This window comes from Antrostomus carolinensis, unplaced genomic scaffold (genome assembly GCF_000700745.2).
Source record: "Antrostomus carolinensis isolate BGI_N321 unplaced genomic scaffold, ASM70074v2 scaffold16277, whole genome shotgun sequence".
Classification (NCBI taxonomy): Eukaryota; Metazoa; Chordata; class Aves; order Caprimulgiformes; family Caprimulgidae; genus Antrostomus; species Antrostomus carolinensis.
The window spans coordinates 64,256-77,779 of NW_010326783.1; the positions used below are offsets into that span (position 1 = coordinate 64,256).

At 38.8% G+C, this 13,524-nt stretch overlaps 1 protein-coding gene across 1 annotated transcript in view; it reads left to right on the top strand.

Annotated features, from left to right (window-relative positions):
* The window catches only part of VPS13D (vacuolar protein sorting 13 homolog D), a 96,836-nt gene that overhangs the window by 62,003 nt on the left and 21,309 nt on the right, over positions 1-13,524 (top strand). Inside the window, 2 exon segments of the mRNA XM_010171710.1 lie at positions 10,685-10,817; positions 12,664-12,859. Of these exon segments, the coding sequence (XP_010170012.1) occupies positions 10,685-10,817; positions 12,664-12,859 (329 nt within the window).

A 13,524-nucleotide genomic window follows, 5' to 3' on the forward strand; every position in this document is an offset into this window, starting at 1 on the left:
TCAGCTGTGCTGCAGAGGTCCTCATCTTTGCAACTTATTCTGTGGAGCTGGGAGCTCATGCAGCCAAAACTAGATGAGCCTGTGCTCTGCACAGAAACTGATGGCTGGGAAAAACAGCCATTTCTGTAGTTTTGAGTACCTGACTTCTTGAAAGTGTCTTAAATAAAAATCTGTCCTAGATTTTAAGATGAGTTAGTTTTTAAGGTGTGTGTAGATAGAGAAGCAAACTTTAAAACTATAATCATCACTTTAAAAATAACACTGCTTGACTGAATTGAAAAGTAAGCTCTTTGAGTTGTATCTGGTTTTGTCATTTTATTGCTTTTCTATTTTATAGTTCTGCTGATTATCCCTGTAATGGCTTTTCCATGCATTTCAGAGCACGCAGTGGGTAATGCCTTCTTTCAAGTGGAGAGCTGCAGTGTATTTAAGTTGGCACAAAACCTTAGGTTAAATAAAGTTCACTACAGACAGTTTTGTAGTTCTTATCCCTTGGAGACTCCAAGTTCTATATTTTAAAAAGTTCTTTGATCCTAAATATAGACACCTGAGGGAATTTCATTCCCTCAGAATGGAGACTTCTATAGTTGCCATATGCGTAGAAATGTCTTGCATTCTTGGCATCTGCGCTTTTGTTTTATTTCCCCCTTTAGGCATGATAGTACTAAATCCTTAATTATTCCTGTGCCAGAGGTGTTTCAATTAGAAATGAGTATTGAACACTGAATTAGCATCTGAACAAAAATGTTCTGTACCTTGTGTTCTCCAAATGCAAAATTAAGTGGGGTTGTATCTATTACTGGCAAATAGGTGTTGTGCTGGCATAAGGAAATTCCTAGTAGTAAAAGATTGAAATGATTAATCAGCTTATCAATACTGTATTTAATTTGTCTGATTCTTTCAACCCTTACAAGGAATTCTGTTAACTTTTATGAATTATGTGTATATAGTAATGTAGTTGTTATGACTCTGTAGCTCGGCTTAGTTTCTGGAGATAGATATGTATATATAGAGAGAGATATGTGTGTATATATATATATATATATTTGGATGGAAATATTTGTTCTGTCCCTCCCTTCCTCCCCAAAAAACCCAATTAACTTCTCGAAAGAGCTTAATTTTCATATTGAACTTTGAAGTTTCCAGTGAGAAATTTAATTAGGCTTTTTAAGGAAAGGTAAACCATCAGCCACAGCTGCATTTCCTTGTTAGGTTTCTGTGGAAGCTTGCAGAGCTCTGAGAGGAGGCTTGGGAGCAGGCACCCGAGATGCCAGGACTTACATGTCCAGGAGTTGCAACAGATCATATGGTGGGTGTTTTCTTTTATGGCTGAGGAAGAGGCACAAATGAACCTCTGCCCTGGGATTTCATTCCATAAACTTATTCTAATTCAGCTCAGAATGGTGGCAGAGGTGTTTAAGTGATTAACAGAGATAGGAAAAGAGGTAGGGTGTTGGAACCAGGTAAGAGAATTGTAAGACTAGTAAGGATATGGGTATTGCTCCAGGTGAGTTTGATGTGGAGGCATTTGTAGAAAAGGAGCATGAAAGCAACATGAAGGGAAACAGGAGTTTTAACCCTTGTTGTAAGATAAATCAAAGCAGAATCTCAAGTGGTTGGCAGTGACAGAGAAATAAAGATAACTGAATGGAAAGTGAAGTGGAAGTAATAAAGGGATTATTTAAAAACAAATCATGAACAAGTGTTTGACTTGTATGAATGTTAACTTTAACAAAACTGGCAATAAATAAGGTGAGGAGTGGATATAGCAGAGCACAGAAGATGGGTACAATTGAAGCAGGTTCTACACAGGAACAGACAGAAATGCTTCTAAAACAGTCAAAGCTGATTGTTCCCTTTTGTTTAAAGTTTCTTATTTTATGTAACCAACAACTCTTATTTGATGCTCTTCAGAAGCAAGGACAACTGGCATTCTTGCATCTTTGAACACACTGTGGTTCGGTAGTTCTAGGAATATTAGCTCAAAATGCAATTCAAGTAGCTGGGGGAAAAAAAAAGTCATATCCTGGTGACAGGGAACTTCTGACGAAAGCCTTTGTACATGAAACCTGGGAAAGAAGTACATGGTGGTGTTATTGTCAGGAGAGAGTCACAGTAAATAGTCAACTGCTAATGTAGAAAAGATCATGGTGGCACTCAGATTCTGTGTGTTGGCTGGGGGCTGCTGCAGCTTGTTCAGGTCATACACCCAGGTGGCACTGCAGATCATCCTCAGTTGAACTTGCATTTCATTCAGAGACAGCAGTTCATGTGCAGGTTCAAGTGCTGAGCAGTGAGAGACACTATGAAAATGTGCAGCTCATGAAATGGAAAGTAACAGAAACTTTTGGTGCTGGGAGGAGCATTAGAGATGAGGCCATTTACCCATTTCCTAGCAGTTTGAAAAGACAGCAAGCTTTATGGACAGTTAGTGACAATCAAAAGCCATGGAAAGTGTCACGTTTTATGTGCAGAACATCTGATATTTGTGATCAGTCCTGTCATCTGTGATCGCTTTTCTTATACGAAGTGTTTGTGAATGTGCTTTGACTCCAACATATTTTTATGTGGAGAAATGGGCATGGGTAAGATCAAACAAAAATGGTGATGTATTCTATGGGAAGAACTGTTTTGATCAGGATTTGATGTCTGAAATGTGCGTGTTCGGAATCAAACTGACACATCGGTGGTAGCTTTGAATGAGCCATTTCCAGGAGAAGTTATTCAGCAGACAATGAGAATCCTGCAACAGCGGAACATCTGCAAACAGCGAGGTGCTCAGCTCTGTATCGAAATCTACAAGTGACCATCTCGACAATTAAAAAAGCAGGGGGGTTAAGTTTTACACCTGCTCTAGAGCTTTATTTTGAAGGGATTTACCAGCTGATTTGTTTGCAAAATAAAATTCAGTGTTCCTGTTTTGCTGACGCATTGGGGAGTTAAGTGAAAAAAAGAGAATTTAAAGTGCAGTATGCAAAATGTTGCCAAAAACACAAACTGTGAAATTAGAAATAAACATTTATCATAGAGATGAAATGAAATTTGATCTTAACCCACAGCTTTGGAATGTTTAGCCTGTCATGAAAACAGGCACGTATATCCATGTATCACAATTAGCATCTGAAGGAGAAGAAACGGGGTGTGAGTTTGAAATGAATGACTTCAGCCTTGAAAAAAGGCTGACTGTACCGCTCTACTATATATACAGAGTTATGTAGTTGTATAGAAAATGTTAAATAGTACAGATTTAAACTTGAAAATTCCTTGGCTGTGTATCCCTGAGGAGGGAAAACAATATTTTTAGGTTCACGGGAGATGGGCACAGTATCTTGTGAAGCTGTAACAATTGATTGGCATCAGTTCAACAGCTCCCAACGCATCATCCCTCAAAGAGTCGTTCGCCATTTGCACTGCACGCGTGATGGCATCAGAATTAACGTCTTTGTATTGGGTTTCCTTCAAAAATCTAATGGAATACAGAAAGCCTGTGGGTTTTTAAATAGGAGGTTCTTTCAGGTCCCAAGTGTGGTCAGAGGTGACCATGGCAGAAAATGAAACTGGCTGGAAAGAGGTGTGCTGCCAGAAGGAAATTCCCTATGAAAATAAAAACTAACAGAGTTGGTAAATGTGATGTTAAAAAGCAAACTTAATCTGCTGCCCTCTGAATACATCACTGTTGCGTGTTATTAACTCAAGGAACTGGACTAGATCTCTGGTTTTCAGAATATAGAAGAGTTTTTCAGGAGGGGGGTGTAAAAAAGCAAATTATTCCATTCCTAAAAAATAAACAAACAGGAAAACCTTAAAGCTTTGTAAGAGTTAAAGTTGGGGGGAGGGAAATTATCTGTTAAGGGTATTAGTTGTTTAATAAAGCGCAGTTGTCCTCCAGATGAACCCGCCAGTGACTCTGCAATTGGGGTCATTCCAAGTTCATGCTGTGGACTTTTGACTGCCTTCTGTGTCTGTGAAAACAGCCGGCAGTTCCTGCAGGGATCACTCATTCAACCCTGTAACACAAAACTATTGCCAACGGGCACCTGCTGGTGCAGCTTCCCAGGAGGTCCTGGAGGGAGGCTCCCCAGCTCCTCAGGCATCTGCCCGGAGAAGAGCGGCGGGGGCTCCCGGGCTGCCCGGCTGATCCCGCTCCATACAGGCCGCGCATCGGGGGGCTTCGCAGATTACCCAGCCAACATGCCGTTGTCAGTCTGCATTAGGAAGCTTAGTTAACGATGGGATGTGAGCTAATTAAAGCTCCTTTACTTGGGTTATATGACATAAATAGGGTGGAGAAGGCTGCCCAGAATCTCAAGAAACATATGTTTGTTCAGTGAGAAAAGCTGTTGCCTCCTCTTGGCTGTCAGTAATTTAGAGAGGGTCAAAGTTTATGTGTCTCTTAAAATGAGAAGCTGATTACAGCATTTTGCTGATTTAGTATTTTCTAAATTAAGACTGTGTCAGTTCTATTCATAGTCCCATCACACGGTTCTTTCTGCACAATTTGACTCAGTTATAAATGTGCTTTGAGCTCGACCTGAACCATCCTTTCTGTTTAGGGTTGTACTTAACAGTTGACCCTGGGTATGTATTGATGTGTAAAGAAAGTGTAAAAGCATATGGCATGTAAATGTAACTGAATTCACAAACTTTCCTGCTTAAATATCCGAGTAATTCGTAAGAGGCTGACAAGCCATGTAAATGTGTTTTGTGGAACAGCTTCAGATAACTAGCGCTTCTAAATCTGACAAGTAGACACCTGCTATTTTTTCCAATACTTAAAACATTTTATTTTTTAGTCCCAGTATAACATACAGGTGACCTCAGGGATGTGAGAGGAGGAATCGGTGTTGTCTGTCTGCTTACTGATGTCCAGTTTGTAAAATTAAATGTCTTGCTTCCATTCCAGAGCAGTGTACGTATTGATTAGTAAAGAAGCTGCTCTAAAAGTTATTTTTATGGTGTCACAGAAATGTATTAAATATCAGTCTTGAGACATTGCAATAAAAGGAAGGAAACTTAGGCTGAAGAATTTACTAGACAACGTCATCTGTCCCACTGCACCCAGTCATTACGTATGTCCAGGAATACTGCATGTCTCTTTTTTCTTTTTACACTTTCAAAAGAATAACACCAAGATTTGAGGATTCTAACTGCTCTCAAACTCTTCTTAACCAGAACAAATTCTAGCAGCACATATGTGTGTCTGCCTAGTCTGTAACATGTACACTGAAGAATTCTGCCTCCATAGAGTGAAATAAATGCCTAGTTTTGAACTGTTGTCTTTAATTGTCGGAAATCAGCGTAAAAATTGGCTTCCTCTAAAATACCTCTAACAGGTTGGAGAGGAAATAAAGGTGATTTTGGTGATACTGCTAGAAGGCAAGTAACCACAAGGGATTAAACTTGCAGATATGTGTTAAAGGTTTAGACATAGCCCATTGTATTTAATCACTTGGCTGAACAGTGCTTCCAAACTTCTGTTTAGCAGGGAAGGGAGTGGATGTGGGCTTTTTTAAAAAAGGAAAACTCAAAAGAAAGTAGCCTCTAGTTTCTAATGCTGTCAGTCTACTTGAGTTTATTATCTAATTTATAGATATGCTTTGCATTAAGAAAAACTTTTAAGTATGTATAGAGTATGTGTTGACATTTTATTTTTAATGTATGTAGATAATACCTAAAGAAACAGATCATTGTTTCATGCTAATAAGAAACTTTTAGTATTTTTTTAAAAACTTATTAAAATAATGTTCTGTGTAAAATACTTTGTACTATATAAGAATATCTCTTTCGGGGCAGGGCAGTGTCAGTATTTTCTCAGTACTGTGTAGATATTTATTCGGGTTTTTACTGTCAGGCTCTCAGCATGCACTGATTTGAGACATTTATTCCTTTCAAGCCGTCTGTGCCTATTGCCTCTGTGGGTAGGACATCAGAAAGAAGGTAAATGTCAAGGGAGCAGAGGGGAGGAAAGTGAAGTTCCAAACCCCATGTTCCTGCTTAGGGCTGTAAGGAAGAATGTATTTAACAGAACTCACATTCAGAAATGTCACAGTCACTGTTTTTTCTTTACCTGTACAGCCTCTGTTTCCTGCGATAAGCAGCTCTTCTCTTTCATGTGGGCAATTATATTTAGAGGAGTTACTGTTGAAACTGTGGAAAGACTTTTAATCATCATGACCAGGGGTTTTCCTGTTTTGGAAAATGGAATAGCATGTGTGAGAACTGAAGATGACATAATTCACAGTTTACATTAGACTTTCTAACTTAAATTTTAAATACTCTCTTCTACCTTGCTGAAATAACATACTTAGGTTTGTGCTCTGGTCTCTGAGAAGCAGCTTTTATTATTGGAGATAAAAGTATGAACATCATCAATGTGTGGCATTCAGGGTTTTTGAAAGGTGGTGGTTTGGGGCAAGAGTTGAATGGAGTTCAATAAAGAATTCCTTTTTAAAGGAGTTCTGCAAAGCAAAGATGAGAACTGAGTAATCCCTGCGACTTCTAATTTAAATGCAGTTCATTGTGAGTTTCGCACAGAAGTTATAACTGACCTATATTTAATTTCATCACTTTCTCCCTTAAAATTTCATCTTGGAATGTTCTACTTTGCTCAGTCAATAATATTACTAAATGTACCATTCTCTGATGCTAGAATTACACTGGAATGTTTGGACTAAAGTCATAATTGTGTATTTATCCTTCTGGGATGTCCTTAGAGAACCAGGCAGTGCCAAGAGCTTAAAAAGACTTTAAAAGATTACTTAAAACTTATTTCCATGCTGTGTGCTTCATGCATCTGGCTTAGAGGGAACATGCAGTACAGAGTCTAGAATTAGTTTTCATTTGCTTTGAATTCTTCTTGTGCCCCAGAAGCCTTATTGTTTGGCACCAGCTTTGATTCACAAACACCATATATGGGTGTTTTTGTTTTTCTTCTATTGCTTGAAACAGCAAAGGGTGCATAGTCAGTGGTAAAAGTTTTTGTGGCAAAACTGCCTTAATTATTGGGCCTTGAAAAAGAAAAACAAACACACACCAAAAAAAACTCGCACACATGAATAGATTAGTTTCTTGTACAGATACTATTTCAACTGCTTTTGCAGCTCATGGTAGATGAAATTAATGTTGATTGGTGACACTGTAAACGTAAAACAAGAAATGACAAATGAATGACTTGAACCTACAGAGGAGGCGGCTAAGGCTGATGTGCCCCACACACTTATGAAAGTGTAATAACATTTTCAGTTCTCATCAAGAGCTGAGAGTGGTTTATGTGTTGCTCCAGGGGTAGTGTTCACAGGAGCATAATGTCCTGGGATTTGGAGGGAAAGTGAAAGTCGTCGTAGGTCGCTCTCCTTGGAGGACAGTTTATGTCAGGCCACATAAGCTGAAGTTCGGGAAGTGCACTGGGTTGTATTTTCTACTTGCAGTATATTGCCAGTTGGTAGTGTCACATCACAGATGAACCAGTGTGGAGTGAAAACCAGGGAGACCAGGAAGAAGAGGGCTGTGTCCCTCCATAGAGGGGAGATGCAGGAAGTACCATCTGCTTCGGAGACAAAAAGAGTCAGAGGAAAAAGATGGTATCTGTGAATGGAGGTGGATGAACGTTCAGATGACTGGAGGTTTTTCAAGAGGTTCTCCTTTTCCTGTCCAAGCAGAATGGATAAGGCAAAGGATTAAACAATGCATGTTAATGATGAGTTGAAATATTTTTAGTACCTGAAATGACAGCACTTTTAATTAGTAGTGTGGAAGACCCGTACTTCGCTGCATTTGGAGATGCCAGGTTAACAAGTAAAATACCCGCTGCTTTACGCGTACCTCGTGTGTAGATTGGCTTTGTTCAGCAGCACTGCGGTGTCTTTTGGTTAGGAAGCAGGTAACTTATTTTAGCTGATACTAATGTAATGTGTTGCAATTCTGTTTCAAGGAAAAGCATATCTGAAATGGGGAAAAAAGCAGAGATAAAAGACCAAGTTAGTAATTTATTTTCTTCATTGGCAAGTACAAAGAACTCATTATGAAAATCAGGACAGAGGAAGGGGGACTGGTTTTTAGAAGTCCCTTGATTAGTTTCATGTTTGTTCCACAGACTGTGGTGTATTTAGTTATGTTGGTATTTACACAGTCTTAAGTGGCTTTGAAGTTATCAGGTCACACCTTATTAACAAAAGCTAAGGAAGACAAGGGTGGATCACACTTTTGTTGTCACCTTTGTTTATCTGGAGACTATTTTCTGCGTGACTGGGTTAACAGCTCAGTAAGCCACCATCACTGCTTTTCTACGAGTCTCAATATCCAATATCACACCTCTCAAAGGAAGCATCTAAAAGCAAGACATTGGGGGGGGGGGAAAGGCAAGTCTGCTTTTGTACTTTAACTCATTCACTTGCCTAGCAGACCTAAATGTGACTTGCTAACGCCTGTGAAATGTCTCAGTTGTTTTATCTTTCCTGGCATTTTCTCTCTAATTGGCAAAGTTGATCACGTTACGTTCTGTACCTCAGAGCTGGAAATTGTGCAGAAGGGACAGATTCACGTGTGTTCACTGAGGTAACCTATTGTTTTAGGTACAAATGGCACAGATGGCTACAAAAGTTTGGCTCCAGTCTTTGTTAAATGAGGCCAACAAACAAACAGTACCCGGGGAGGGGGGGAAGGAAGAGGCGTGTCAAATAGTAATTCAACATGAAGTTCACGATCATTTTTTCACCCAAGTGAGGGCAAAATGGAAACATTTCATGGTACACTTGGTACATTAGAATCCTTAAATTGTTCTATTTACAGCTGTAATTTAGTGTTATTTTCTAAATAACATGAACAAAAGTGTCCCCGTTTAACGTTGGATTGATGGTTAATGGAGACTGTGACTGTGACTTTTAAACTCTGTTCCATGTGATTGATTTTTTTCTTTTTCTCCCTCCTTGCTAAGAGAATTTTTTATTATTATTTGTCCAGAAAATAATGTCCCCAACCTTAAACACGGTTAATAGATAGCTTCAGGTTGGTTTGTATTTCTAGGCTAATTTAAAAAAAAACCCCACAAAACCACCTACATTAAGTTCACAAAGAGGTCAGGAGTAATTTAGTCACTGATCACTATGCTCTGTTTAGTGTCCATATGATCAAGTCACAGGAGGGGTCATGGCATTTAATTTTTGTGCATGTTGTTAAAGTCTAGTTGTTTAGATAATTAGAGCCACTGGATTAGTTTGTCTTTGAGCTGGAAAGAAGCATCTAAAACTAGGAAATGGTGTCATTAGTAAAAAAGAAATGCAGCCTTGGAAAAAAATGACAGGAAAAAGAAGGGCACTTGGTCATTGCATCAAGCACATAAATTAACTGTTTGTCCGTTTCTTTTTTTAATCTTTAGTGTGTTAGAATCAGAATTTCACACCAGGTTTTAGTTGCCTTCTGGTGCACACCTTGATCCCATAGGGATTTTCTTTAACCTCAGAAATCCAGATGGAGAAGCTGGGCAATGGAAAGGGCAGTGTCCATATACAGTTCTTGAACAATGAAGAAGCTGTGATGGTGCAGTGACTCCAGCACTGCTGCAGCCACCTCTGACATTCCTCTGGCACCTGGTACATTCCCCAGCCCCACTCTGGGACACAACAAAGCATTAAATTATCTTTCCTTTAGTGGGAGGGGGAGTTCATTTATTGAAAGGAGAAGATTGTTAGAATGCTGATGCCAGTTGATGGAGGTACAGAAGATGAACAACTACACATAACCAAAAAAATAGCTCGTATTTGGAGGTTATTCCAGGAAAATGTCTGCTAGGAGTCCTTTTCTGTAACAATATCCTGAATGAGTTAAGGTTTCAGGCTTTTTGTTGCCTTTTCTTGCCTCCCTCCCTGCACCAAGCTTCTGTTGTATATCTGTTTATGTCAAACTGAATGTCAACAGATCACAATAGATCATTTTTATTTAGTGGTTTTTCATGGACTGGTGCTCAGTAATGGTCAGAGTTCTCAGAACAAATCCTGTCTGGATTTAGATGTCCTCTTTTAACTAGAAGTGTGTTTCAAGTCTCCCCCATACTGCTAAAGGTAAGGGTAAGCAGTAGAAGTGCTTCAGGGTTCCCCTTAGACTTTTGTTTTACAGTCTGTAGTACCTGTGGACACTTACAAACATGACCATCTCTCATCAGATCACCCCATGTGCTGCAAGGAACATGACGGGGCTCCCCCACCAACTCTTTTCACAATAGAGCCATTTCTACATTGTGTTACTATAAAGAATTTAATTAACTCTTACAAATGCTTTAGTTTCATGACAGGCATATTTGCCTTGAAGCTTTTCACATATCTTTGCAGAAGAAAAGCTTTGTATCTAAATAACATCCTTGTGAGTTTTTGAAAGGTTATGGTTGGGTCACTGGCACTTTTTTTGGTAGATCCCTCACAGACTTCATTTATTTTGGCTTGATTACTGCAATTGGGCACGTTTGGTTTCTGACTGTCACCTCAGGATTTCAGTTGCACCAATGGAAAGCACAGGTTAATGTAGTTCTGAGCTTTCTTCATGGCAAAAAAGCTGGAGGGCTGCATAGGTGCAACAAAATGAGTTGTATAAATCTGTTTTTTCACAATGAGAATCTAGGAATTTTCTTCAGTAAATCTACATAAGAGAAACACCTTTTGTTCTTTTAATAACAGAAAAAGTTGCTCTCTTACAGTTTGCTGGGACCTTGTCAGATGGTTTGGGCAAGACAATGGACAACAGACATCAAACCGAACGAGAATACATTCGATACCATGCTGCAACTAGTGGAGAACATCTGGTAGCTGGGATCCACGGACTTGCACATGGTAACCGTTAGTTGTAATTTTAACTCATTTCTCCCTTAAAAGTAATGGTCAGATTGAAAAGAACAGTTGGTACGACTCTTGGGTGATTGTTTGAAGCCAGGGAAGTGGAGCTATCACAGGCTTTGTGTTTGAATTTGAATGCTTGCAGGTCGGAGTGAGGGGGTTATTTAAGTTGACAGAAACTACATTTAAGAATAAGGTCTTTTGACATGTAATGGTAAGTAAAAATTGTTTTGCAAATGAAAATGAAATTTCAAAGAAAGTTCATCCAAAACTTCAGTTTCTTTGTTAAGACATAAAATACCCATGCAAGCAGTCTTTTTGAGGGCCAGACATTAAAATAAAAATGAGTATGGCTGGATTGTAGCTTTCTTATGTTTGCTTTCAGTTCCAGAAACCTGAGTTTCCTCAGAATCAGTACATCAGTTTAAAATAACATTTCACCAGTTGGGTTATTTTGTGATTTGGTTTTGGTTTTTTTAAGTCTGCTTTTTAAGAACTAGAGAAATGAATTTATGTAAAAGGCAGTGGACGAGTCTTAATTTGGCCAAAACCTCACATCAATTTAGTTCATGATTTATCTGTTGAAGAACATTAAATCAATACAAGCCAAGTTTAAATCAAATATTTATATTTTGCATCATCTCCACTCCGTTTGTTTAAATGTCATTCTTCTAGTGCAACAGTTGCAGCATGTGTCAAGATAACCTGGCTTCCACTAAAACAGCAATCTTCTCTATGCTGAGCAAAAGTCCTTACGCTGGACTTTTGTCACAGAGACACCACAGGTACTTAACTAGATCGTGAGAGAGGTTTCTCTCACCCCAGTGTGCTATAAGGTCTGATCTAAATTATATTGGTAGAAATGTAGGAAATCTGAAATATGTCAGTCTTTGCTGAAAAGTCAATTATAAAAACAATTCATTTAGTTTTATTATCCAGTAATTAGTGGGACTGTTTTAATTCTGTGGAGTTACTAAATGCTTCCTATTCAATTTATTTCAAAAAAGCAAATAACTGTAAAATCCTGTCTGTTGAAATGTAGGAATTAACCATAAACTATAGTTACTCAAGAGAAGTGATTTAATACTTTGTGCTTCTCAAGTTTGGAAGTCAAGGTGCTGCCTGGTCTGTACTGCAATTACAGACCTTAAAAGAGTACCTGGCTGCTGAAAGCTGAAGAGCCCAATGGTGGTAAGCATCTTTAAATGAGTGCTTAAGCCAGTTCACTCAAAATTGTGATATTCTAATCGTGGAGATGTGAAATCTGTGAAGTGTGTTCTCAGATAACAGGAACTGTTCCAAGTCTCTTGAAGGCTCAGCAGGCTCTTGATTTCTTCAGAGCATTCAGAATCTCAGCAGTGGAAATGTGCACAGAGATGTCTGTTGGCAGCATTACAGTTAAAATCACACAGTTTCAAATGATTGGCTTTTTCCAGTGGAGAAGTGCACTTTCCTGTTTTATGTCTTAGATTGTATAAGCTTTTGTGGTAAAAGAATTACAGAATTTTGTCACATTATAAGTAACCACTGCGCCTCAGGAATATACAAGGACTGTTTGTGTAAATATACCTGGGAATTAAAACAGTACAGAAATATTTTTAAAATACATAATTAATTACATATTTTTTGTAGGATATTATTGTCTGTGTAGATGGGTGTGTATACTGCATATACAGAGTATGAAGTTACTAGCTGATGCAATCAGTTTTGATTACATTAAATGCACAGAACCTTTCTGTCAAGCTTGACAGTGAGCCATTAGGCAGGCAGCATCAGCTGTGACAAGGCTCTCTCATTTTTCGAGGCAATACTCTGGCCTACTTTGCCGTTCTTGTCTTTGTAGGTATCATTGGAGGATTGACAAGCGTCATAACTTCAACAGTTGAAGGTGTGAAAACTGAAGGAGGTGTCAGTGGTTTCATCTCAGGCCTTGGGAAGGGGCTGGTTGGCACAGTAACCAAACCAGTAGCTGGAGCTCTGGATTTCGCATCGGAAACTGCACAGGCAGTGAGGGACACGGCAACTCTGAGTGGCCCCAGGTCAGTAAATAGTTTATATTTCCAATCAATAATACTGTAAAAATGTGTATTAATAGCTGCTGCAATGTCTGATCTGATTATCTTTCCTTACCCAAAGTGTAATCAAATCTGCTCTGAGCTATCACCAGTGATGTAGCCCATTTCATTCAATTTGCCTTTTCTTTAATAGATGCCATTAGTTGATACTATAACAGGAGTGAAATTTGCATCGGAAAGCTACAACATAAAATAGGAGTTATTAAGCTACAGCATTAGATTAAAGCAAATTTTTAAAAGGCTATATGTAATGAGATTAAACTTCCACCATGGAATTCTTATGCAGAGTTGAAATGGAAGCTGCTCTACCTCCAGCTTCCATTTAGCTGTGTAGAAAAACAATTCTTCAAAGGTTTGAAGAGTTCTGGCATCAATATAGTGTCATTGTCTTCTAATTTTCGTTTTGTACAGTAGTTCTCACTTACACAAAGTGTGGATGCATGCCCCGTGCCTGCATGCCTATCTGTTTACCCAGCCATATGTGGATGTTAAGTGTCAGCACATCAGGACAGATCCTTCAGCTTCCTTCCTGGGTTCAGTTCCTAGCATAAAGTGGTCTCTACAAAACAATGATTATTATGTTTAAAGTAAGTGAATGTTCATTAGCACTGACTATGAATGTGGAAGAG